The sequence below is a fragment of the Microcaecilia unicolor genome, chromosome 5 (assembly GCF_901765095.1).
Source record: "Microcaecilia unicolor chromosome 5, aMicUni1.1, whole genome shotgun sequence".
NCBI lineage: Eukaryota > Metazoa > Chordata > Amphibia > Gymnophiona > Siphonopidae > Microcaecilia > Microcaecilia unicolor.
This window is the reverse complement of record NC_044035.1, coordinates 156,389,548-156,417,030: the sequence shown is the minus strand read 5'-3', so window position 1 is coordinate 156,417,030 and position 27,483 is coordinate 156,389,548. Positions and strand designations below refer to the sequence as shown.

Genomic DNA, 27,483 nt, shown 5'->3' with positions numbered 1-27,483 from the left:
AAAAATACCTGAAAAAGCTAAGAGTAGCTGGAAAAGCTGTCAGGAAAGCAAAGATGCAAATGGAAGAAAAGGAAGCCAATACAGTACAACTGGGGAACAAAACATTTTTTTTAGATATGTAAGTGATAGGAGCGGAATATGTAGAAGCTGATAAGGATAAAGCTGAACTGCTTAACGATTTTCTGTTCACTGATAAAAGGGCTGATGAGGATGGATGGATGGTAGACCGGACCGATTCTCAGAAGACTGTGTTCACGAGGAACTAGATAAAGTAAAAACAGACAAAGCAATGGGGCCTGATGGGATACATCCAAGGGTACTCAAGGAACTCAGAGATGTTCTGGTGGCTCCGTTGTTGGACCTCTTCCTTGCTTCTTTAGAGTCTGGAGTGGTCCCGGAGGACTGGAGAAGGGCAGATGTGCTCCCTCTACACAAGTGGAAGTAAGGAGGAGGTTGGGAATTACAGTCCTGCCAATCTGACCTCAGAGGTGAGTAAACCAGGGGCGTATCTGCATGGGGCCACAGGGGCCTGGGCCCCCGCAGATTTCGCCCTGGCCCCCCTCTCGCCGCCAGCCCTCCCCCGCTGCCGTTTCTTACTTTTGCGTCCGCTTCCTCCTGCGCCTTTAAAAATATTTCTTCAGCTGGCGGGGGAACCCAACCCCCGCCAGCCAACCCGAGATGACAATTTGCAGGTTCTTCCTCCGCCGTGGCCAACATGCTGGAGTTGAAAGCGTCTGAATCCAGTTCGGAGTCTGACGTCGCAGCACACTCAACTCCAGCATGTTGGCCACGGCAGAGGAAGAACCTGCAAGTTGTCATCTCGGGTTGGCTGGCGGGGGTTGGGTTCCCCCGCCAGCTGAAGAAATATTTTTAAAGGCGCAGGAGGAAGCGGACGCAAAAGTAAGAAACGGCAGCGGGGGAGGGCTGGCGGCGGGAGGGGGGGTGGAGAGAGTCATTGGTGGCGGTGGGGGGGGGTCCAGTAATGGTGGAGGGGGGGTCGGTGGCGGCAGGGGGGGTAAAATGTGCCCCCTCCCTCTGGCTCTGGCCTCCCCTACCGCCGGAGGCCAGATACGCCCCTGGAGTAAACTAATGGAAATGCTTCTAAAGCAGAAAGATTGTGAGGTTTCTCGAATCAAATGGACTTCAGAACCCAAGGCAGTATGGCTTCACTACAGGCAGGTCATGTTAAACACATCTGATTGATTTCTTTGACTGGGTGACCAAACAGTTGGATGTGGGAGGTGCACTAGATGTGGTGTACTTGGATTTTAGCAAAGCTTTTGACACGGTTCTGCATAGGCGACTGATAATAAACTGAGGGTCCATGGTACAGGCACTAAAGTGACTGGGTTAAAAACTGGTTTCGTGGTCTCAGTGGCAGCGCATAGGTATTTGGGCCTTAAAAGATATGATCCACACGAGTAGGCAGACATGGAAAACCTTCTCAGAGATGAAGTCAGAATTTGCACTGTCTGACACCCAATTTTACCAATGGCTTCAGATTAGCTCCATGGTAAAAAAGAACTCCAAAGTCAGGTTACACACCCGGTTCCTGGCCCAAACTCCAGAGCTTATTGATTTTAATCTGAAGCTTCAGCACATTGGTCACGCTGCTTCCCACATTTACAAGTACCTTCTTAGCCACTCCCGCACTAAATGTACTGGTTTACGTAGATGCTGGGAGGAGGCCATACAACAACCTATGTCTGAAAAGCAGTGGGAACAGCTTTAGAAGTCCCTCTTCCGGTGCTCTAACTCTTCTGATACTATAAAGTCTATGTATTTCTTTATGCATAGATCTCTTTGGACGCCTTATAAGTTGCATGTTATCAATTCCTCTAACTCTAGTATATGCTGGTATTGCCAGTCTCAAGTGGGTACTATAAAGCATCTTACCTTTGAATGTGTGTGCCTTCATCAGTATTGGCTGGAAATCTGGTCGCAGCTGGTAGACATTTTTCACCTTCCTGGCTCACTCACTTATCAATTTGTGATTCTCAGGGATCAGTATTACAAGAGTCTGCTGACTCCTAGTGAAAGGGTTCTTGTTAGCACCCTGGTTTCTTTAACATTGAAGGTAATCTTCTCCCATTGGAAGTCTTTACATCAGGCTACCTACCAGGAATGGTGGAACTTAGTGCTCCAAATTTACAAATTCAAATCACACCTTGCAAAGAAATCTTCTCGTTTTGCTTCCTATAGGGAAAAATGGCTACCACTTGTTGCTTATTTTGATACGGTACAAAGATAAGTACAAAATGTGATGTGTTTTTTGGCATGTGCATGCTTTATGCTTTGATTTGTATTCTCCAGCCTCCCCCTCCCCTTTCCCTCTTCTTTTCCTCTTTCTTCCCTCTCTCTTGTTTTTACTTAACTTGATTCTGAATGTAGATTGCTGCTTCTTTCATGTGAGCTCCGGTATTGCCTTACTTTGTAAAATGTTACTTGTTGTTATATTGTGAGCTCTTGATGGTATCTGTATCAAAAATCAATAAAAGAAATTAAACTTAAAAAAAAACTGGTTAAATGAGTAATATTGTGGGAGGACTGTCTGGTAAGGTTTGTCTCTTTGCGGATGATACCAAACCTTGTAATAGGATGGACACCCATGAGGAGAGATCTAGTGAAGTTTGAAGAATGGTCCATTAATTGGCAACTAAGATTTAATGCTAAAAAAAATGCAGGGTCATGCACTTGGGTTACAAAAATCCAAGGGAACGGTACAGTATAGGAGGTGAAGTACTTCTGTGTACAAAAGCAGAGCGGGACTTGGGGTGATTATATCTGATGATCTTAAGGTGGCCAAACAAGTAGAAAAGGAGACGGGCAAAGCCAGAAGGATGCTCGGGTGCACAGGAAGCGGGATGACCAGCAGAAAAAAAAAAGGTGATAGTGCCCTTATATAAGTCTCTGGTGAGGCGCCATTTAGAATACTTTGTGCAATTCTGGAATATCACTTGCAAAGCTAAAAAGATCAAAACAGAAGGAGTTGCCTTTCCTGATTTTGCTATATATGTAACATAGTAACATACATAGTAACATAGTAGATGACGGCAGAAAAAGACCTGCACGGTCCATCCAGTCTGCCCAACAAGATAACTCATATGTGCTACTTTTTGTGTATACCCTACTTTTTGATTTGTACCTGTGCTCTTCAGGGCACAGACCGTATAAGTCTGGCCAGCACTATCCCCGCCTTCCAACCACCAGCCCCGCCTCCCACCACCAGCTCTGGCACAGACCGTATAAGTCTGCCCAGCACTATCCCTGCCTCCCAACCACCAGTCCCGCTTCCCACCACCGGCTCTGGCACAGACCGTATAAGTCTGCCCAGCACTATCCCCACCTCCCAACCACCAGCCCCGCCTCCCGATCTTGACTAAGCTCCTGAGGATCCATTCCTTCTGCACAGGATTCCTTTATGCTTATCCCACGCATGTTTGAATTCCGTTACCATTTTCATTTCCACCACCTCCCACGGGAGGGCATTCCAAGCATCCACTACTCTCTCCGTGAAAAAATACTTCCTAACATTTTTCTTGAGTCTGCCCCCCTTCAATCTCATTTCATGTCCTCTCGTTCTACCACCTTCCCATCTCCGGAAAAGGTTCGTTTCCGGATTAATACCTTTCAAATATTTGAACATGTGTATCATATCACCCCTGTTTCTCCTTTCCTCCAGAGTATACATGTTTAGTTCAGCAAGTCTCTCCTCATACATCTTGTAACGCAAATCCCATACCATTCTCATAGCTTTTCTTTGCACCGCTTCAATTCTTTTTACATCCTTAACAAGATACGGCCTCCAAAACTGAACACAATACTCCAGGTATACGACTTATACAGGGGCATCAACACCCCCTTTCTTCTGCTGGTCACACCTCTCTCTACACAGCCTAACAATCTTCTAGCTACGGCCACCGCCTTGTCACACAGTTTCGTCGCCATCAAATCCTCAGATACTATCACCCCAAGATCCCTCTCTCCGTCCGTACCTATCAGACTCTCCCCGCCTAACACATACATCTCCCGTGGATTTCTATTCCCTAAGTGCACCACTTTGCATTTCTTCGCATTGAATTTTAATTGCCAAACCTTAGACCATTCTTCTAGCTTCCTCAGATCCTTTTTCGTGTTTTCCACTCCCTCCCGGGTGTCCACTCTGTTACAGATCTTAGTATCATCTGCAAATAGGCAAACTTTACCTTCTAACTCTTCGGCAATGTCACTCACAAATATATTGAACAGAATCGGCCCCAGCACCGATCCATCCAGTTTATTTAAGAGCCTCCTGTGGGGAACCGTGTCAAAAGCTTTGCTGAAATCTAAGTAGATTACGTCCATAGCTCATCCCTGATTCAATTCTCCTGTCACCCAATCAAAGAACTCAATGAGATTCGTTTGGCACGATTTCCCTTTGGTAAAACCATGTTGTCTCGGATCTTGCAACTTATTGGCTTCCAGGAAATTCACTATCCTTTCCTTCAGCATCACTTCCATTACTTTTCTAATAACCGAAGTGAGGCTTACCAGCCTCTAGTTTCCAGCTTCTTCCCTATCACCACTTTTGTGAAGAGGGACCACCTCCGCCGTTCTCCAATCCCTCGGAACCTCTCCCGTCTGCAAGGATATATTAAACAAATCTTTAAGAGGACCCACCAAAACCTCTCTGAGCTCCCTCAATATCCTGGGGTGGATCCCGTCCGGTCCCATGGCTTTGTCCACCTTTAGCTTTTCAAGTTGTTGATACACACTTTCTTCCGTGAACGGTGCTCTATCCACTTCATTCTCATTTGTACTATTTCCAGTCCATCGCGGTCCTTCTCCAGGATTTTCTTCTGTGAAAACAGAACAAAAGTATCTATTTAGCAAATTTGCTTTTTCTTCATCATTAACCACATAGCAGTTCACAGTATCTTTTAGTCATTCTCCTTTCACTAATATACCTGAAGAAAGTTTTGTCACCCCTCCTTACATTTCTAGCCATTTGTTCTTCTGCTTCAGCTTTTGCCAGTCGTATCACTTCTTCGATCTGCTAGTCAATGGCTGCAAGATCCATCATTGGAGGATTCCCGTTCTGCCTAACTTTAGAAACTGTTCTATTATCACCACTACCTCTTTCCTGCTTAATAGGATTATCACACTTTATTCCACTACAAGAATGGCCAACCATATCTACAACAATGCACAGTTTAAAGTTTTAGGATTCCACCTTGTCTTTATCTTTATATCATACTATATACACTCTGATTTGGGGAAATACTAATATACGTATTGGCAAATTGCCAATTTTTGGAAAGAATGGGCGCAGGCAGGCATATGGACTATAAAAGATATTACAGAAAATACCAGTATATGTACTATATACACTTTTCAAAAACTATGATTATTATATAATTTACCTGATTCTTAATATTACAGATACCTGCAACTTAAAAGTAGCATAACAAAAACTTATGGTTCATCACTTTCATCATAACTTAGCAACTATTCTACACGCTGCTTCAAAAATATACAAACATTTAACTGTATTTAGTATAAAATCCCCACTACCTCTACAATTAAGATGGGAAAACATAGTAACATAATACGTGACAGCAGACAAAGACCTGAATAGTCCATCCAGCCTGTCCAACAGTCACATTCATTATCAATTCAAGATTGAAATGAACAATGAACTTGATATTATTTACTTGGACTTGAAGGACTTGAACACAACACTAACAGTATGTCAATAGAAATACTTATGGTCATGCTGCAAAATCCCCTTCATTCTGCTTCAATTGTACAGTCTTTATATTTTGCTTTGCAAAAAGTAATTTGGACTCCAGAGTAATCTGCTGCAATAAAAACATCCATATCTCCTAATTGCTGGAGGTGTCATTCTTCAGAAGGAACATTTCAACATGTTATATGACTGTTCTTTAATGCGGCCTTATTGGGTGGATGTTTGGTCTATTATTACACAAATATTCAGATTCAATATACCATTATCATATGTAATAATAATTCTGTGTTCTACTTACAGTAGTTGTCTGACCAAATACCCAAACAAAACCATTGTATCTTTGATATCCTTATGGCATCCGCAATCAAAACTGTTTTATTGCACTGGGAATCTACATCTTCATGCTCAATTTCTCATTGGTGGAATTGTGTTTGTATTATACAACAATATGAATGCAGAATAGCTGAAAGAGATTTATCTGCTTATAAAAAAAATTCAGAAATGCATGGTCTTTGGTTCTGGAATTTGTTAACAATGGATCTACCTGATTGCCATGTCATTCTCCATGTTTCTTTTTCTTTTTCAGTAATTTTGTTAAGTTCTTGTTCTACTTTTATATATATCTAATAATGTTTAACTGATTATATTCTAATTACATGAATATGCAATTACTTGTATTATATATTTCTCTGTCATGATTGGTGTTGTGATATATATCATAAGATGTGAATTATTATTCTTGTTATTCCCAAGAGTATTATACAATAGAATCTATATATTTTCACTCCTTTATACTGTCATTACACCTTTGACAACAAATTTATGTATTTCTAGTTATGTGTTCTTATAATATTCCAATAAAAATTATTTGACCATGAAAATGACTGTCACTCATGTGGATGTACTTGTCAGTCATTATTAAAACCAGCACAGGTAAAATATGTTCAATGACTGTAGGGAATGGATTGTTCAGTCTGATTAAAAGTTCCTTCAGGCCAGGCTGCAGTATTACTGATGTCTTCCGACTTGGTCTGTAGTTACTGATCCAAGGAATCTCTGTCTAACACATTTGACTTACATATATCATCATCATTATCATCTGCATTAAAAGTAATGAGATCTAATTCATCACTTACATCTTCATCTCCATTATCATCATGCTGTCCAGTTATAGAGAAGGCTTTCACAAAGTTGGAATCATTGTCTGTTATTGTTCTAACAATTTATCATCGATGGCAAACTAAATATCTTTGAAAACTGATATAAGAATGTCAAAGGTGTGGGAACCTTTCAGTCTTAAAGCCAGACAAGCAAACTCCTCTCTAAAGACTCTATGAACCCAGTGGATAGTATCCCCAATGTAAAATTTTCCATGGGATGATCAGCAGTCTGTTGTGCTACAGACATATGTCTATTCATCAAGAATTGCAACCAGCTTCAGCTTTATCTCCATGCTTGGTTGGAGACCAGTAAAAAGTTCAACAAACACAGGCTGTTCCACTGTTCTCATGGGTTATATTCACTAAACAGCAAAATTTAAGATGAGACGATACACTATTTGCGTGATGAGATTTGCAATAGCAAAATCTTGTCACAGATTTTGCTGTTTCATTTGGTTACTGAGGCATTGTCAATTATGTTCTTGTTTTTGCTTTTTACTTACTGTAAGCATCAGATGTAACTAAGTAAAAGTAGTAAAAAATGGTGAAATTATTACTTCAGTAAAAATTAGGCTTGTGCATCGATTAAAATTTTAATCACATACATTTCCTCCTGTACAGTGCAATATTCAGATAGCAGATGTATATTCTCAAAACTGACATATTTCAATTATTAAACTGGTGATTTTATCTTTCTAATCATCTCTTTCCCTGTCTCTGGTTCTGCTTCCCTGTGCTTCCAGTACAGTTTTGTGCTATGTTTCTAGGTTCTCCGGTCTATTCACTACTTTTTTTCTCCTCCTTCACTTCCTGCCCTATATCCGTCTTTCACATTCAACTTTCTTCCATTTTTCTTTTGCCTCAAATCTATCTATTTTCCATCTCTTCTCTCCCCTTGTCTTCTTCTCCAGGGGTACCGCCCTCCTCTCCAAGGGCACCATCTCCTCCCTCCCTTCTTTGTTTTTCCATCCCCTATATCCAGCATCTGTCCCTCTCAAACAACCCTCCCCCCATCTGCATCTCTCTCCCCCTCCCCTGTAGTACTCTCTTTCTCTCTATTCCACAAACCCCCATACCTCTCTCCAGATTCCTCTCTCTGTCTGCACATCCCTCCTCAGCTCCTGTACTCCAGCACACACACCCCCAGCACCCTTTCCCTCCATCCCTTCCTCCCAAAGCACACAGCACCCAGCCCTCTCCCCCCAAGGAACATAGACACCCAGTGCTCTCTCCCTCCCCCCAAAGCACACAAACACCCAGCGATTTCTCCCTCTGCTCCTCCTCCCAAAGCACACAGAAACCCCCCCCCCCCCAAGCATAGGGTAGGGAGAACTATAGAGGAATGGTGGTTGAAAGTAAGACCCGTCATTAACATGCATTAAAATTTTTAACGCGCGATAAACATTTAACACGTTAGTCACATTAATGCGTTAATTGTACAGCCCTAGTAAAATTAAAGTAAAAAATGTTTCCTGTATTTTTTTACAAGCAAAAGTGACAAAACTTTTACTTAAGTATAATAATTACTTACATTTACTTAGTTACTATACAACACTGATAGCTGGCCCATTAATGTTGGGTCCAGTGTTGTTCAAAGTACGTAAGTAAAAGTAAAAATAAATGTATATTTTGATACTTAAGTACAGTGAAGAACACATTCAAACATTTATGTAAGTGAAAGTAAAAAAAAGCAATTGCCTAATATAATACTTTTGAGTAAAAAATAAAAGTACCGAATTACAATTAATGCAACTATTGTTAGCATTTTTATCCCAACAAATTTTATTGCTCTACAATTCAATCCACTTTGCTTCTAAATTTTTGAAAATGACTTTCACTCATGCGAGTGCACTTGTGAGTCGTTAATCCAGCACTGCTACACAAGTATTCAAGAACTACAATGCCAGGAAGTGGAGTGTTTAATCTGATAAAAAGTTCCTTCAAATCAGGCTATTACTGCTTTCTGACTGGGTCTGCACAGGTTTTGATCAAGGGAATCTCGAACCACTTGACTTCCATATAGTAAAGAGTACTTTGTCATCATTATTGTCATTATCACCTGCATTAGAAGTAGTGTTGTAAAACTCATCACTTGCATCTTCATCTCCGTTATCATGGTCATGCTGTTCAATTACAAAGAAGATTTTCACAAAAGTTGGAATCGTTATTCTAACAATTTTTCATCTGATGGCAAACCCTATTTGAATATCTTCAAGAATGTCAAATGTATGGGAACCCTTCAGTCTTAAGGCCAGATAAGCAAACTTCCTCTCTAAAGACTATCAGTCCAGTGGGCAATCACCCCAAGGTAAAATTTTCTACAGGATGACCAGCAGTCTGTTGTGATGTTCATCATGAACTGCAACCAGGTTCAGCTTCATCTCAGCTTTAAACTCATCATTGTTCTGTTTGGCTGGAAACCGGTAATCAGTTCAACAAACACAGGCAACTCCACTGTTATTATAGACCTTATTCACTGAACAGCAACATTTAAGATGAGATGATCCACTGTTTGTGTGATGAGGATTGCAATAGCAAAATCCTGTTTCAGGTTTTGCTGTTTCATTTGGTTTACTGACGAATTATTTACATCTTGCTTCTGCTTTTAATTTTTACTTTAAAATCCAAACATCAGATGTAACTGAGTAAAAATTGGCAAAATTATTACTTCAGTAAAAGTAACAAATATTATTCTGTACTTCTTCACAAGTAAAAGTAACAAAACCTTTACTTAAGTACATTAACTAGCTACTGCTTGGTTCTGAGTGGCAGGCTTCTTTTCTACAGCTGCCATCTTCCTCTCTCTTTAGACAGGGCACGTCTGCACCAACCCCATCATCAGCCCTCCTGTCTTCTTTCCCTTCTTCCCATGTCTAACTTCTGCTTTCTTATCACTTTTCTGGCTCTTTTCCCTCCTCCCTAGTGAGCCACAGCAGCAAGAGGAGACACAAAGGTAGCGGAAGCGAGTACAATGATTCAGAAATAGAAAGAGATGGATAATTGTTTTCACCTATGTGTAAGAGCTAGCACAGCCAGGCAATAATATGAATGGCATGGAAAAAAATAGCCATAGATGAATTACGTGAGATCAGAACTGAATCAATCTGGACCGGTGGTTCTTAACCCAGTCCAGGACACACTTAAGAGGCGTATTTCTAAGCACTTAGACTTACAAAGTTACACAGAAACCTATGGAACTTTGTAAGTCTAAGTGCTTTGAAAATGAGCCCCCAGCCAATCAGTTCTTCAGGATACCCACAATGAATATGCATGAGATAAATTTACATACAGTGGAGGTAGTGCATGGAAATTTCTCTCATGCATATTCATTGTGGATATCCTGAAAACATGACTGGCTAGGTATGTCCTGAGGACTGGGTTGAGAACCCCTGAGTAGGTTATCCTGTATGGGCACTAAGAGAGCAGATCTGCTTTAATCACTGGCTTGCCAGAGTGGGGAATGGATACAGATACTAGCCTCACATCATGTTCTCTTTGAACTCTTCCCAGGAGTCCTCAATGCATGTGACGTGATGGTGGTTTATGGAAGCGATGGTGAGGAATGGAACCAGTATCTTCGTGAACTTTTCCTATCATCTCACCATACCGAGGACCTACATGTTATGGCCTGTGGTGTGACAAGCCACACTCCTGTTCATCCACGAGAGCAGAAACTCTTTCTTAATAGCAGATGCATTATAGTCTTGCTGTCAGTGGAACTGTTGAATGCATTCTACACACCCGCAGTTCTGGAGAGCCTACGTAAGGTCCTGCATCCCCCACACAAAGTTCTGCTGCTGTTCTGTGGTGTGAGCGAGTCCACCGATTTTTCAGAGTTCTTTCATGACTGGACTTGCTGGAAGCACTTGTCCTCCGAGGACAGACCTGAAGCCTACATTTCAGCCGTCAGCGAGACCATTGCAGAAGGTAAGAGACAAAATCAAAGAAAACTATAGTACCAGTGCACCTTTAGTAAGTCGGCGCCTATTCAGTATTATTAGTGTAGTACATGTCAACTGTAGATAGAAATGAACAAGACTTGCACAGACAATCATTACTTCTAGCCTACACAGGATTTATTTTAGGCATAGGGAGGGTAAATTTGTAACAGGCCACCTAACTTGTGGCAAGGTATATACAAAAGTTCTACCTGGCCCAACAGTCAAATATATTCAAGAAATCTATAACTGGGCATGCGCAGTGCTATACACAGGAGGCTTCCAACATGGAATAGCTGCTTTGCAACATTTTCTTTCCATAATCTCCTGCTTCAGGAGATTCTTTTTCCACAACCTCTTCTGATACAGGGGTCCCCTACAATCAGTCAGGCCCCTTAGCTTATTGGTCCCTTTATTTAAGAGTATACCTTTCCCTGGCCTCTACCAGGATGTTTTCCTCCCCGAGGGCTTATTCTGGGAGCTCCGGACTTCTCCTGTTTTCCCTTGAGTCCCATTTCTAATCCTAGACACAAAGCCTCTTTTAGCTGCTGTACTATGGCCAGATTCTTCCCTTTTAGGGTTTTTACCTCCTCACTTAGCCTAAGACTCATTTCAGAGGCTTCATGAAGCTTTTCGTTGGTCTGTCTAAGCTGCTTTCGCAGTAGGACTATCTCCTCCTTGCCCTTTGGTTTACACAGGTCATCATTCTGCTGTACTTTGTCCTGCAGCTGTGCTGTAACAAGAGTAGCTGGAGTCTGAACCTCGCGACCTTCCCTTCTAGTACCTCCACTCAGGTCACTAGAGTACTTATACCTTTCAGCTGGCATTGTATACACCAGCTTTCCTCCACCAGCTCAGCCTGTAGGCCTTCCACTATCTTAATTTTACCCTGGAGCTCTATGTTACTAGCCTTCGGTTCCCCACATGTTGGCTCTCAGCTACTGCTGCTGCTCATGCGGTCCTTCAAATTTACCCGCCCCCACACACACCATAAGGACCACAACTTATGTCACAGGCAGGAGGCTTCTGACACCAATTATCTGCCTCTCACTATTTTCTTTCTGGCTTCAACTGTTCTTCCTTCCATAAAACACAGTTCTAAAGAGCCATTCCTTATTATTAGTCACCAGGTTTTTATTAGGGCTTCAAACCTTCACAGACTTGGCTTCCACTGCCACATTAATCCTACAGTATCCACACCAAAGCTGGTACGTCTGTCTGTGCAGTCTCTCCTCCAGGCCTTCTCTCCTTTAGGCAAGTCCCAGGCCCCCAGGCTCATCTTCCCCAGGGTTTTGGAGCCGTCATTCTCACTCCCACACTCTATTACTCTCTTTTTCCACTTTTTAATTTACAGTTCTGAAGCAAGTTGTTTCCTCCAGTCTTCTTCACAGTTAACAAGCAGTTCCCCCAAACAAACACCTCAAAACACACAGCCCTGGCTCTTTACTTCTCAGCTATAAGAGCTGGGGAGGCCTCCTCCCATGCTGAGACCTTGCATACTGGCCCTCCCCTAGGCTGCTTTATTAACAAACACTGTCCTTGGTCAACAGAAGCCTCCAAAAGCTCACATAAATTTTCTCTTCAAAACTTACCTTCTTTGCCGAGTCTCTTCTTCAGCATCAGCGCTATTCCTCACCCACCTCAGGCTGCCCTTCCCTCCAGGGGCTTACACCATCCAGTTCCACCACTCCTTGACTGAACATCTATTTCAGGGTCCTGCTCGCCTCAGGATAGATAACCCACTTACCCCCTTGCAAGCCTTTTATGTCCACCGCCTCCTGGTTAGGCATTTATTTCAGGGTCCTCCTTGTCCTAGGCTAGATAACGCATTTCCTGGACAAGGGCTTGAACTGGAGTCCTCTATCAAAACTGGGAGGGAGCTCCCTTCTCTCTCTCTCTAGGATGGGCTTCCTAGCTGTGGGAGTCCCCCAACCCCTTCCTTGGGAACATCCCACCCTTGAATGGCAGCTAGAGGGTTTGGAGTAACTGGAACCTTCCTCCTATTGAGGTGCCTTTCCTGTTGCTAAAAGACACTACAATTCCCTCCATCCCCAGGATTCCAGCCTATATTTTCTTTCTTCCCTTCTGAGCCCATATTTCCTCTTGAAGCTCCTGTATACCATTCCAAATGAAGGATAGAGGGCTCTAAGCCCTGGGACCATGGTCTGACCACCACAGCAGTTACATGAGCCTTGCATGTATAAATGTACCAATTATCACCATTTACATGCCCAAATGCACTATGCGCTATTCTGTAAGGTAGTGCTGAAGTTCTGTGGCACAGAAGTGCAAGGGGGTGTACATGTGGGTGGAGCATAGCTGGTTAACAACAAAAGGACTGAGAATATAATAATTCAAACAGTTGAAATTGTTTATTTAATATTATTGAAGTCGATATATTCTAGGTCCCTGTGTTATTAAATCATTATACTTTTGGACTGAATTTCTTTTTTATATTTTCTGATCCAGTTTGTGTTTACAGATCATAGCTGGGCCATGACAAATAACCTATACAGCACTGCTACACAATAACACTGCATCTGCAGTAAATCAAATTTCAAGGAATGTGAACTTTATACCACATTCATTGTTGGTTTAATCATGAATTGATAAGTGTGACTGGATGGACCGTTCAGGTCTTTATCTGCTGTCATCCACTTTGTTACTAAACATCAGTGTGGTAGCAAGGTGGGGGCCTGGGCCCCCCAAATTTGCTCTAGGCCCCTGGTTGGTTGGCGGGGGTCCCCAACCCCGCCAGCAGAAGACTTTGTCCAGTGCTGGTCTGCAGCAGTGGTGCTACATTGCCTGCCCTGCTCTCTCTTCCCCTTACATCGGGCATGCTCCTTTTAGTGAAATTGAGCATGCTGAGTTTCACTAAAAGAAGCATGACGGACATGAGAGGAAGAGAGAGCAGGGCAGGCAATGCTGGAGACCAGTGCTGGACAAAGTCTTCAGCTGGAGGGGGTTGGGGACCCCTGCAAGCCAAGATGTACAGCGGCGGAGGAGGCGGCGACCAAAATGTGCCCCCCACCCCCATCCCAAGGTCTGACTACGCCCATGCTAAACATTCATTTGTCAACTTGACAATATATTTTGTTTCCATTGTTTTTGTTTATAGAAAAACATATAAAAACCCTTTAGAAACAAAATATATAGTTATGTTGGCAAAGGAATGTTTAGAAAAGTTCACTTTCCTTGAAATGTGATTTACCACAGTTAGTGTTCTTGCTTAGCAGGGCTGCATAGTATACTATAAAGTTGCACCAACTTTATGATGCTCTTAAGCACACTAACTTACACCAGCCATTGACCTGGCATAAGAGTTGCACCTAAGAACAATGAATGCTTACAATTCCTCTGAGGCTTTTTCCTCCTTAAAGAAATTTCATAACTTCCTGTTCATATTAGAAGGTATTTAAGCCAGTGAGCTGTTGTTTGGAGAACATTTAGAATTATATAGTGCTGTTACATATACATTTATTTATTTGTATTTATTTATTTTCAGTATTTATATACCGCCTAGACCTAAGCAGCTTACAATTACATAGTAATATAGTAAGTGACGGCAGATAAAGACCTGAATGGTCCAACCAGTCATCAACAATCACATTCATTATTAATTCAAGATTAAATCAACAATGAATGTGATATTATATACTTGATCATGGTCTTTCTGGGACATAGACGTTCACACTTCTCTGTCCTTATGTTCCAATGACTGGAGTTGCCTTCAAAGCCCACTCCAGCCTATCAGAATCAGTTTTGTCACTTGCGGGACACAGACTGTAAAAGTCTGCCCGCCACTGTCCTCATGTTCTAAATTACTAGAGTTTCTGTCGAAGCTCTCTCCAGCCCACCCAAAGCCGGATTGCTATATGCAGGACTTAGACCATACAAGCCGGCCCAGCACCAGCCTTAGTTGCCATCTAAGCACCTTGACGTGCAAACGCATATGCAACCCTTTAAGTTTTGTTTTTTTTATACCATTCATTTACCAATTAGATATCCTCTATGTTCATCCCACGCCATTTAAGCACAATGGGCCTCAGAACAAGGACCATCTCCCCTTGATTAGAGCAGCTGCTGTTGCCTTAGCAGGCTTTCCCTAGTTATAGACTCGGCACTCAGTGAGACCATAAGGAGCCTAACTTGAGGTGTCAAGTTATAGAATTGACCTGATTATATTCACACTGACAGCTGGCAAAGCATAATTTGCTTTTCCATGTATTTTAAAAAGTTATATGTATAGTATTGGACCATATAAATTGCTAAAAGTATAAGAGTAGGCCAGCTATCTGAATAAGTTACCTGTTAATTTAGGCCTGCTAAATAGTGATCCAGAGTAAATAGATTGTGCCGGCTCATTCACTAGAGAATGGCACGGGGATAAAGTTTGTCCCTGTCCCATCGCTGCGAGCTTTCTCCCCCATTTGCACAAGCCTCAAACTGGACAATGTTGCCATGTTTAGACTGACTCTGGACAGAATTTCTGGATGAAGGAAGCCCTTCCCTCATTAGTTAATACCTCACTGCATTCCACAAAGCAAAAGGAGCAAGTTCCCACGTTCCAGCCATCTTCTTCTTTTGATGTAGGCATAGGAAAAAAAAAAGATGCTAAAAGCTCTCAGGTCTTAACCTAATTATTTTTTTTAAATTGTACTTATAAATAGTAAGTTTGATTGTAAAGCACCTGACACTCATAACGTATCCATTTTGGTGGCTCTTTACTAGATGAAAACATTTCTGCACGAATACAGGGAGTCCCTATAACCAGCCCCTCCAAATGACTCAATGATTTACAATTTAGAACTAATTACTACTCTAATGGATGAAAACCAATGCATCCTCTTTGTACATCCGTATGCTGCACAAGCCAGCAGGCTTGAAAATATAAGTAAGATCAAATAAAAAAGCTACCAACAATAAAGAACGGCAACTTGGACAGATCAGCTCATAGGTTTGCTTGTTTTGTTTGGGTGAAAGGGGATGATGACTGCATGGAGGAGAGAGAAGGGAGACTACTAACCTCATGGGCTTCAGCCATCATGCCATCTCCGGTTCTCAGTCTAACCTCCTCGTTCAGCTCTTTCCTACTCACTCCCTTCTGGCTCCCTGCACAGCTGTCCTTCTTCAATTTTTGGGCCGCTGGCAGTGTCAGTAAGGTAAGTAAGCACATTGCCTTTCCTGCAGCCAGCCGCAGTGATTCACCAAGGCCAGCTCCATAGCCTTTCTCCTGTCAAGTCCCTCCCTCTCTACTGCAACTTCCTGTTTGACGCTAAGCAGGAAGTTACAGTAGAGAGGGTAGGACGACAGGAGGAAGGCCATGGAACTGGCCTTTGTGAATCGCTGACGCTGCCAGCAGGAAAGTGTAAGTGGTGACACCCGTGGGGAGGAGAAGATTTTTTTTTACCATGGGAAGTTTAAAACCACGACCAGCCAAAATGTCTCCCTTCTGGAATGGGTAACTTGAGCAGCTCTGTGTAAGTTGGAAAAGGCAAAGTGGTTCAGAAACATGTTTAAACTGAGCACTGCTAGTGCACTGGCCTGCCTCTATTTTGGACAAAGCAAATGTGTGTAGAAGTGGAATTGAGGTTATGAATGAAAACAAAATTCTTGTAAAACCAATTCTCCTCTCATAGCTTTACAGGCTTTCCCCTATCCCAGCTGTTTTAACTGAACCAGAAGTTAAAACAGCTGGGATAGGGGAAAGCCTGTAAAGCTAAATAAAATTGCAAAGTCTAGGTTTAAGGATTAAGAAGTGAAACACCAAAGCTATGAGAGGAGAATTGGTTTTACAAGAATTTTGTTTTCATATGAATCCACGCTGTTGATTAGCAACTGTTTGCATTGGCTACAATCCTGTGAGGTCCTGCTGAAGCATGTAAGGAAATTGCAGCAAGGAAGCTCGGGGCAACCTTGTCCCCATGGCCACGGGGTGAAGCCAGGGCCATGGTGGCATTACAGTATGTAAAATAAACTGGGGAGGATGTGTGTAATAAACTACAGGTGTAAATATGCATGTACTTTCTATGGGGTAATAATAGTCAAAAGGAAAGTACGTACATCCTTTTTTCTTAAAACTGGTTGGGCCAGAATTCATCTGGTGTGTTCACTGGTTTAAATGAAATGCCAGTACTGGCTGCTGTATAGGTTGCAGTGCTGAATATATGTATTGCTTGGTGAATATTAGAGAATCACACAGTTATCGTTACTGTGGATATATAATAAAACTTTTTACCGCCCCACAGGAACGGTAAAAAGCCTTGTTCCCATGGTAAAAAAAAATCTTCTCCTCCCCGCGGGTGTCACCACTTACACTTTCCTGCTGGCAGCGTCAGCGATTCACAAAGGCCAGTTCCATGGCCTTCCTCCTGTCAAGTCCTACCCTCTCTACTGTAACTTCCTGCTTAGCGTCAAACAGGAAGTTGCAGTAGAGAGGGAGGGACTTGACAGGAGAAAGGTTATGGAGCTGGCCTTGGTGAATCACTGCGGCTGGCTACAGGAAAGGCTAAAGCAGTGTAGTATTTGTAGCCCATGATTCTATCCATTGAAATCAGTACTTCAGGTCCCATAATGCATCATGATGAGGTTATAAGAAATCCAGGACTGGGCAGAAAGTCTCCCTCCTGGAATGGGTAACTTGGCAGCTCTGTATACATGCAAGTTCCACACTAGCAATGCTCCATTTCACATCAACCAACAAAGCCCTTTTCTTCTTTCTATTAGGAGCAATGACACACCACAATAAACCATTGCTCACTCCTATGGAAGCAGCTTTTCCCAAGAATAGAGACTGTTTCGCCCTTGGGGCTTTCTTCCTCCTTTTCCTCTCAGGCTCCAACTATTTCCCGTGGATGCCTATAGCAAGGCTTAGCACTAATGCCTGCTTCAGAGTGGTTTCTTCCATTCCTGGCTAACGGCCTGCCATTGAGGCTAGGAGAGAAACTCTAGCTCCAGCCCCCTTCTTGAAGAACTACCCTTGTTCCCTCTTTTAGGACTTAAGGCTTCCTGTCCCTTTCCCCTTCTGGTTTGTGACTTCCCTTTCTGAGCTCTGAGTTCCGTTTACCTATAAAACTAAGACTTCTTTTAAACTCTTTCTATGGCAGTCAGCAGTGTTACTTGATAATTGCTGCAAGTGAGAGTTGCTAGCAGCAACAACCACCAGCTCTCCTTGATTAGAGCAGCTGCTGTTGCATTTGCTGGCTTTCCCTAGGTTTCCTTCCAGCTTGCCTCTCCTGCTGACCTTATAGTCCCACTGTCTTCTGGAACTTGTAGTTTATTAACTTCTTAAAGCAATATCCCTATTTTATTTTTTTTTCTTTATTGAAATGTATAATAGTATAACAAATCAAGCATCTTGCTCATAAAAATATATTAGTAACAAAGAAAGGGATCAAAAATACTCAAATGTAGAAAGAAAACATTTAATCAAACACCAGTCCTCAATAAAGTGGGAATCCGAGGCCTACATAGTAACATAGTAACACAGTAAATGACAGCAGATAAAGACCGGAACAGTCCATCCAGTCTGCCCAACAAGATAAACACATTTTACATGATATGTAATACTTTATATGTATACCTGAGTTTGATTTGTCCTTGCCTTTCTCATAGTACAGAGCATAAAATTCTGCCCAGCACTGTTCCTGTACTAAAAGTTCTGAAGCTAACATTGAAGCCCCTTAAAATTTACACTCCAGCCCCTCCATATCTATTCAGTCACGATCAGGGCACAGACCGTAGAAGTCCGCCTTGCACCGGTTTTATTCTCCAAATACCAGCGTCGCCACCCAGTCTCTGCTAAGATTCCATAGATCCATTCCTTCTAAACAGGATTCCTTTGTGTTTATCTAGGGTTACCATATGGCTCCAGAAAAAGGAGGACGGATTGAGCCAGCCGGGTTTTACTTCCATTGCTTTGGAAAGCAATAGAAGTAAAACCCGGCTGGCTCAATCCGTCCTCCTTTTTCTGGAGCCATATGGTAACCCTATGTTTATCCCACGCATGTTTGAATTCCATTACCGTTTTCATCTCCACCACCTCCCGCGGGAGGGCATTCCACCACCCTCTCCGTGAAAAAATACTTCCTGACATTACTCCTGAGTCTGCCCCCCTTCAACCTCAATTCATGTCCTCTAGTTCTACCACCTTCCCGTCTCCGTCATCAACGACTTGTAGAGGGGCATCAACACCTCCTTTCTTCTGCTGGTTATACTCCTCTCTATGCATCCAAGTATCCTTCTGGCCACGGCCGTCGCCTTATCGCATTGTTTCTTCACTTTCATATCCTCCGACACCAACACCCCAAGGTCTCTCTCCTGAATCGAGCTTACTAGGAGAGAGAGCCTAATATCACAAAGCAAACAAAATAACTAAATCCATAAGGAAAAAGCAGCTAGCATGTGGCTCTCAACAGCACAGTAACTATATGTTTAGAGGTTCAGCTTCCACAGGCACTGGGAAGGAAGATCTTTATTGCCCCTTGCCCCCTCCCCCCACTCCAGTAGATATAAAGGTAGGGAGCTGGAGAGAGTCAAAGAAGACATATTTGTGGGATCTAGATTTGATAGTACATTTGCACAGAAACTTCAAAAAGAGCATAGCACACATCTGTAACACCATAGGACATAATAAAAGAAATTGCCTCCTTTTCTTCTGTCTCTCACATGAGGCGTCTGGAAGTATGTGAATCTTACAGTTAAGAAAAATCTTATCCCAGTCTTTAACATACAACCGCCACAGCCAGTTTAACCATTAGACCAGGTGAGACTCTGGCCCAGTGCACCAGCAATTAAGGGCGCCAAAATACCCACCTCTGACCTCACCTAGTCTACAGGTTGATCCTGTTTTCCCCCCTTCCCCGATCTGGTCTCTCCCTTTCTCTTCTCCCCTTTCCCCATGGCTCCAGCACTGCCTCCTCACATCTCTTACTCCCCTGTAAAGTTTACATCAGTCACTGGTGACAGCAGCAGAATGATAGACTGCCTTCCATCTTCCCTCTGCCATGTCCTGCCCACAGGAAATTGCATCTGAGGAGGCAGGACACGGCAGAGGGAAGATTCAGGGGTTGGCTAAAGGCAGGCAGGCTGCCGCCTCCAGCAACCAATGTATTCTACAGGACTGCGGGGGAGTGAAAGAGGTGAGGGAGCAGTGCCAGACCCACGGGGGGGGGGGGGGGGGGGGGAGAAGGAAAGAGAGACCGGACTAGAAAGGGGGACAAGAGATGCTGAACCCATGAGGGAGGAGGTACAGGGTGCTGGAAGTGAGGCGATGGGGCGGGGGTGCTGCCAAAACAAGTTGGCTCAGGGCTCCACTTTCCTTTGAGCCGGCCCTGACAACCACAATATCCATTCTTTATGTGATAATAAAGCAAAAGTTACCAAAACTGTTGCAGGTCTTGCCATCTCAGACTCTGAAGTCTCCAAAAGGTTCCATTAAATGGGCATCTTCCAACTGAGTACCCCCATCAATTCTACTTTGAGAAGGTAGATAGTATACTTTCACCATCAGAGGTATTAATTCTGATGCTACATTTAACACCTTTTTCAAATATCTCACAAATAATTATTTAGGGGAGACCATTTCCGAATGTGGGAAATTTATAATTCTTAAATTGCATCCTCTTACCAAATTTTCCAGCGCTTCCACTTTAGCTTTAATAGCTATATTATCCTTTATCAAGGCGCTCTCAAGGAAATGCATATTAGAAACCAGTTCTTCCATTTTATCAACTTTACTGGCTAAAGATATCATATCATTCTCATTTTTAAATACCTTTCTTTCCAACTCTTGGATTTGTGTCACTGTGAAAATATTCTGAGATGTTAAAGCTTTTCCAAGATCTAAGATGGCATTCCAAATTGTTTCAAAAATAAACTCCTTGGGATGAGACAAAGTAAAAGGTAACACTGCAGCATGACCAGATGTCTGAACAATATCTTGTACCTGACCTTTCTCCAGTGAAAGTAAACGAACAGGCAGTCCAGCTTCAACATTCCTGATTGTGGTCCAGTTCCAACTGCTGACACACTCCAGTCACTGGCTCTCTGGGGCCCATCCAAAACCTCAGGCACTGCCTTGATGACCCCTCCAAATACTGTGTCCAAAGAAGCGATAACACATGCGTCTGACTCAGCAAGAAGCTGAGTCTTCTAAGATGGTTGTGAGAGAGGCTTCCTCTGCTCCAGGTTAAGAAAGTATTCAGCCCTAGGAGTGTCCACCGGCCCACCTGTCTCTGGTGTCTCTCTAAGTGAGCATCCCATGGAGCCTTCACCTCCTGGATTCAAACGCTGTACAAACCGGTCCAATGTCGAGCTGGATGATAAAGCTGAGGGTTCAGCTTGTAAGAAAGGAAAAGTAGCTGTCAGTATTTGTACTCTCTCACCATGCAAAGGCCATCTTGGATCAATATCCTCATTTTCTAATTTCCACTGATTTAAAGTGAGCACTGCTAGGGGTTGGCTTACTTCTCCTTCGCTCTGATAAGGACACATCACAATACATAAGTGTATATTTTATGATGTATCTACTCCCCTCTTCCTGATATTCAGCCTGCAGTGGTCAGCAAAAATATCCTAACAGCGGCTGCAACTGAATATCCAGATACTGCAATGAGTGCCTAGCAGTATCCAGTAGCAGAAATATTTATTTTCTTGTACACCACCTACAAGCCTGAAAGCTATCAAAGCTGATGAGATCTAAAGATATTCAGTAGTTCCATGTAGATACAGTCTCTGAATATCTTTCTCAGTGGCATTTATCAGGTTTTAGGTGCTGCTACCCAGATAAATATTAACCCCTATATGTGCTTAAGTCCAAACTCTGCCCCAGATCTATTTCTAGGAGCTAGGATGGTTACTGCTTAGTTTTGAATCAGACAATCTGGGTTTAAATTAGTGGCATATTCAGACCTCAAATTTTGGGCGGACCAAAGTGCAAAATAGGCAGGCACAATGTCCTCTCTTCAGACCTCCCACCCTCCCTTCCCGCTGTTTGTCACCCTGGCACCCTCCAATCCAACTTAACTTACAATATTAAATACCTGTGGTGGAAGGGATCCCCAAGCCTCATCGGCTGAAGACTTCCTCGAAGGCACCCAAAACTCTCTCCAGCGCAGCTCAGCAGTTGGTGGCAGCTTTTCTGGTGCATGCTCAGTTTTTGATCTGTGTATATGCCAATTGCTGGTGTTGGGCGGCCCAGGAAAACTACAGCTGACTGCTGAGTTGCACTGGATGAAAGTCTGAGGACTTCAGCAGGCTAGGCATGGCCATTTCCATCCATCACAGCAAGGGTGCACTGCTGCTTAAGGGGCCTGAACCCAAAATGGGAGGGCAGGGTGGCTATGCCATTGACTAGCCACTAAAAGTCCATAGATATGGCCAGTGAGTTTTTTCTAGCAAAAAAGGTGCCAGTACGCAAATGCTAGGCCACCCTTCAAGGGTGGGGTGATCACAGAGGGACCCACCCTACAATAGCCAGGCCACTGCAACCAGTCACAGAATCTATGGCAAGGCAGAAATGGTATGTAGAGCCTGAGCTCTTTCATTTAAAATTTGGGGTCCATGGGTCAATTTTAGCAGACAATGGAAAAGGTGAAGGTACTCAGTATCCCCAAGTACCCCCTCAAAAAAAGCCTGGGATATGCCAAAAGTGAAGCCTCACAAAGAATGAGATTTTCCAGATGGTGTGTGCCCAGTAAAAGAAAAGTAGCATAAAATGATACTTGCTTTTCTTTGGAGCCTCTGAAAGTATACAGACAGTGTGGAGGCAGTATGGGTAAATTCTCTGGGCTGTAAATTGTCATCCTCGCAGTACCTTAAAATATGTATGTAAGTTTCAGAGCATGTACACTTGTAGGTGCAGCAATAAAAGATGGGATAGAGGGAAACAAAGTACGGTATGTAGGAAAGCATGCTTAGATTTCTGCCTCCTGGTGGGGCCATGTAGATGTTCTCATCAGGCTTGTCTCTTGTGAAAGTAATGATCAGGATCAAGTACACTGTGAGGCTCAGAGTGTACAAGTGAGAAAGCCTTCAAATGAGTGATACACTCCATTGAGTGACACTTGGCATCCCTGAGTCTGGGTCAGCAGACTTACCTTCCCAGTCTTCACACTTCCTGATAAAATCAGAGGTTTTGGTGAGAGACCTGAGTTGCAGCATCTCCCCAGAATCCTCTTCTGCCTGAATTAGAAGCCCAGAATGGCAAACAGGTGAACAAAACCAGAATGTAGACCAAATTGATCCAAAGTAGGATTATTAAACAAGCAACAGAACTGGAGGGGTATACACACTCCCAACTCAGCCAAGTTTCACCCTGTGTTGGGCTGCCTCAGGGGCTGGACATACGAAATTGGAGTGGAGTAGCTGCAAAACACCAAGCTGGATAAAAACACATCTCTCTCCCTCACGGGCACAATTGTGATCCCAGTTTTTAAAGAGCAGTTCCCAGTCCCTCCCCTCTGGTGAATGATCATCTCCATTCCTAGGTACTCTGAGGGTTGAAGGCATCCCCAGGCCAGTCTGCCTTGGTGTAACTGCCTTTCTGCTGGGCTCCAGAGACTCGTATGTGTCACAATATATATGTACTAAAAAGTGCCGCCAGCAGGAGATATGGACCATAGAACTGGGAGAGTAACCAACTAATCTTGGTTGCCCACAGTGGACCCAGCTACATAAGAACATAAGCATTGCCATACTGGAACAGACCGAAGGTCCATCAAGCCCAGTGTCCTGTTTCCAACATGGCCAATCCAGGTCACAAGTACCTGGCAAGATCCTAGAAATAAGCAATGGATTTTCCCAAGTTCATCTTAATAATGGCTTATGGACTTTTCTTTTAGGAACCTATCCAAACCCTTTTTAAACCCTGCTAACTGATTTTGCCACATTCTCTGGCAACGAATTCCAGAGTTTAATTACACATTGAGTGAAGAAATATTTTCTCCAATTTGTTTTAAATTTACTACTTTGTAGCTTTATAGCGTGCCTCCCTAGTCCTACTATTTTTGGAAAGAGTAAACAAGCGATTAATGTTTACCCATTCCATTCCTCTTATTATTTTATAGACCTCTATCATATCTCACCTCAGCCATCTTTTCTCCAAGCTGAAGAGCCTTAGCTGTTTCAGCCTTTCCTCATAGGGAAGTCATCCCATCCCCTTTATCATTTATGTCACCCTTCTCTGTACCTTTTCTAATTCCACTATATCTTTTTTAAGATGCGGTGACCAGAATTGCACACAGTATTCAAGGTGCAGTCGAATCATGGAACGATAAAAAGGCATTATAACCTTCTCATTTTTGTTTTCCATTTCTTTCTTAATAATGCCTAATATTCTATTTGCTTTCTTCATCACCGTTGCACACTGAGCAGAGGGTTTCAACGTATCATCAATGATGACACCTAGCTCCTTTTCCGGGTTGGTGACTCCTAATGTGGAAGCGTGCATGACGTAGCTATAGTTCGGGTTCCTCTTTCCCATATGCATCACTTTGCACTTGCTCACATTAACTGTCATCTGCCATTTGGATGCCCAGTCTCCCAGTCTCGTAAGGTCCTCTTGCAATTTTTCAGCTAGTGGGAAGCAAGAACTGCTTTACAATAAGTTCTGTGAAAGAGGGAAAGACTTTCTCTTAAATGCGTCTGTACAGTACTGTGTATACCTAATAATGTTACAAAAATGTTTAGTCATAGTAGTAGTAGGAAGGATGGAGTATCACACAGCTGCCGAATGGGTTAAAGATGACACTAGCTCAGACAGAGAGGGGAATCTTGACATTTGTACCCTACAGATTGTTTTCGACTGCTGACTAATGAAGGAAACCTACAGTATAAATCACAAATGTTGGTTCTATAGCTGTTGGATTCTGGTTGCACATTATGAAGCAAATAGTTGTGCAGTGAAGTGATGAATTTGGATGATGCAGCTGATGCATCCTGAGTAGCTGGGGAAGTGAGGTTAGTCACTAAAAAACCCAGCACGTACAAGCTCATCATACTGCACATAGCTTGATTTAGAAGCAGCAGAACTAGCCTTATCTAATCATAGCACATGTGGCACATGACAGGAAGTGGGAGAACCATCCGCATGTGAATGTGGAAAGAGCCATAAGCTAGGGAAAATTCAAATGTTCTCCATTTTAGCACCTACTTTCACTCCACCCCTCATCTCCACTTACCTCCCCCCCCCCCCCCCCCCACTCCCATTTGCAAATTCCCATACTTCTCTGTCCTCTTTTTTTACTGAGCCTGCAACTCTTGTCCCTGCTCCTTCTCTTCCTGGTTCTTGACCCAACTCAATGCAAGCAAGGAGCATTGGTGTGTACAGTATACCTGATAATTTCTGGCATCATGAGAGAAAAGCTGAGTACAGCCTACTCTTCTCTTTCCTCTCCTCTGTCTTCTGCATTTCTCCTTCCTTCTTGCCCTGTTCCTTTTTTCTTTTTCCTTCGCTTTCTATGTTCTATTTCCCCACCCCATGCTGCCTGACCTGAGCTCTGAAGGGCCTCACACATTTTAATGAAGCTAGCAAGGCTGTGGCTCCTCATGGCTACTGGCCTTCTATCAAAGAAGCAATCGAAGATCTTTTTCCATGGGAGGACCAAACAAATCAAGCTGTGTCTCTGCTCTAAATCCCCCTGGTTGCCAATGCTTTGTGGGACAAAATTTGGTACGGCCATGGCCCTTGTGGTCCACCCTGTTCCATTAACTATGCTGTATCACATTCTCTTCAGTCTCTCTGTGCCCCCTGACTCCACCATACCCTGTGCCACTTTACTCTCTTCCGGCCTCCATATGCTCCTTCTTACTCTGTCACACATTCAGCCGTTATTCCTTTTTCCTTAACCCCTGTGATTCTGTTATTCATTCTTTATGCCTCCCTTTTATTTTCTCACCAGTTGCTGTGCTTCTCTCTCACTGACTTAAGCCCATTTCCATTCTCTCTTCAAGTCACCTGTGCTAGTTTCCTTCTTTCTGTCACCACTCATCTCTTCTGCTACCCTTCTCTTAAATCAAAATAATTGCCCCAAAAAACCACAGAAACTTTCACTTTCATACCAATGCTGCCATACAACCTCACACATGATGTGGAGTGGGTGTGCAGAGAATAGTGACATAAAGGGAAATTCTATTACCTAGATGCTCTCATTTATGCACATTACATGCTTAAATATTTAGAATAGACATATATACATAGTTTTATATGCAATGAAAAATGGGCATGAAATGGGCCTTCTGGGGTAGGAGCCACTATGTGCCTGCTCTATATGGCAGGGCCACCGAGAGGGGGGGCAAAATTCCCTGGGCCAGGCCTCCGGGGGGGCGGGCTCAGGCCCGGCAAGCTTCTGCCAGCTTCTGGGTCTGTCCTCTCCTGCTGCTGTGTGCCACTCAGGACCCGGATGATTGCATTAAAGCAATCGTGTTAATGTAGTCATCCAGGTCCCCACTCCTGGCATGGAAAGGAGCAGCGCAGGAGAGCACAAAGCGAGGGAGCAGACAGAAAGGTGCAGGGGCAGCAGCCCGAGTGTTTAGGAGCAGGGGTGCGGTGCTACGGCAGCGGCCCAGGTGGGGGGTTGCGAGGGTGCGTGCAGTGGTCCAGTCCTGTTCTGGGCCCGGCTATCCGCGGCCCTGCTATAAGGACAATTCTATAAATGGTGCCCACATTTACATGTACAAAATTGTGCGCGATCCTGAGATGCGCGTGCAATTAAATAGGCTAATGAGCTATTTAGTGCCAATAATTGGGTGCTCAATCTTTTATTACCCAGCTCCTAATGCTTCTTATCAATATCCTCACAAAGATCAAAGGGTACTGAGTATTGGATCCATCAGATAACCATGTCACCACCATTCAGGCTATATGAGCCAGGCAATTTCTTATGGTGGGCATGTATTCGTCATTGATCCATAGTTTTTAATCTTTAAACTTTCACCCATTCATTTAAATTTTCAATATTCTCTCTTTTGATTAAAGAATACACTTAGCTTAGCTGAATTTTCACTATTTCGCTGTTCTTTTTTTCTTCTTTTGTATTTCTTATATGGATTAATCATCTCGGAGACATCATTTAATCCGACATGAAGTCATGTTTCGCACAAAGTGCTGTGTCAAGGTATGTCTCCTCTGCATGAGCTGGAAACATATCTGTTGCTCTCTCTCTCTCTCTGTTTCCAGAAACAGAGACACAGAGAGAGAGAGAGAGCAATGGATATGTTTCATGATATAGCTGGCTATCCCCAAATATTTTCAGTTCATATCTGGCTGTTGTAAGCGACCACATCAGGCCACTTAAATAGCTGTTATATCTTTAGCCAATTTAATGTTAACCGGCTATCTTTGAATATCAACTTAGTTGGTTAACTTTAAACCAGCTAAAACTGGATATTCAATGCCGGTCACCAGAAACGACCCAGCATTGAATATCCAGGCTGACTACCAATCGCAGTTAGCCGGGCTCCCTCCCATGGTCTGAATATCGGTCCCTATAACATGAAACTAAAAGATGGTAAGCCTTCCCATTTTTCTGATTTGATTTCCAAGTCATTTAAATTCTCACTAAACTCTCAGTATTCTCCCAACTTACATCTAATCCTTCTTGGGGTTCCTAGCCATCTCCATCTACCGACTGCCTTGCGGATTACTTTTCCTCCAAAG

General features: G+C 43.2%; 1 protein-coding gene across 3 annotated transcripts in view; it reads left to right on the top strand.

The window, feature by feature from the left end:
- The window catches only part of PIK3AP1 (phosphoinositide-3-kinase adaptor protein 1), a 228,723-nt gene that overhangs the window by 8,921 nt on the left and 192,319 nt on the right, over positions 1–27,483 (top strand). For all 3 annotated transcript variants that reach the window (XM_030203478.1, XM_030203476.1, XM_030203475.1), the window contains exon 2: positions 10,399–10,815. In XM_030203478.1, the coding sequence (XP_030059338.1) occupies positions 10,399–10,815 (417 nt within the window). The remainder of the gene's footprint in view (positions 1–10,398; positions 10,816–27,483) is intronic.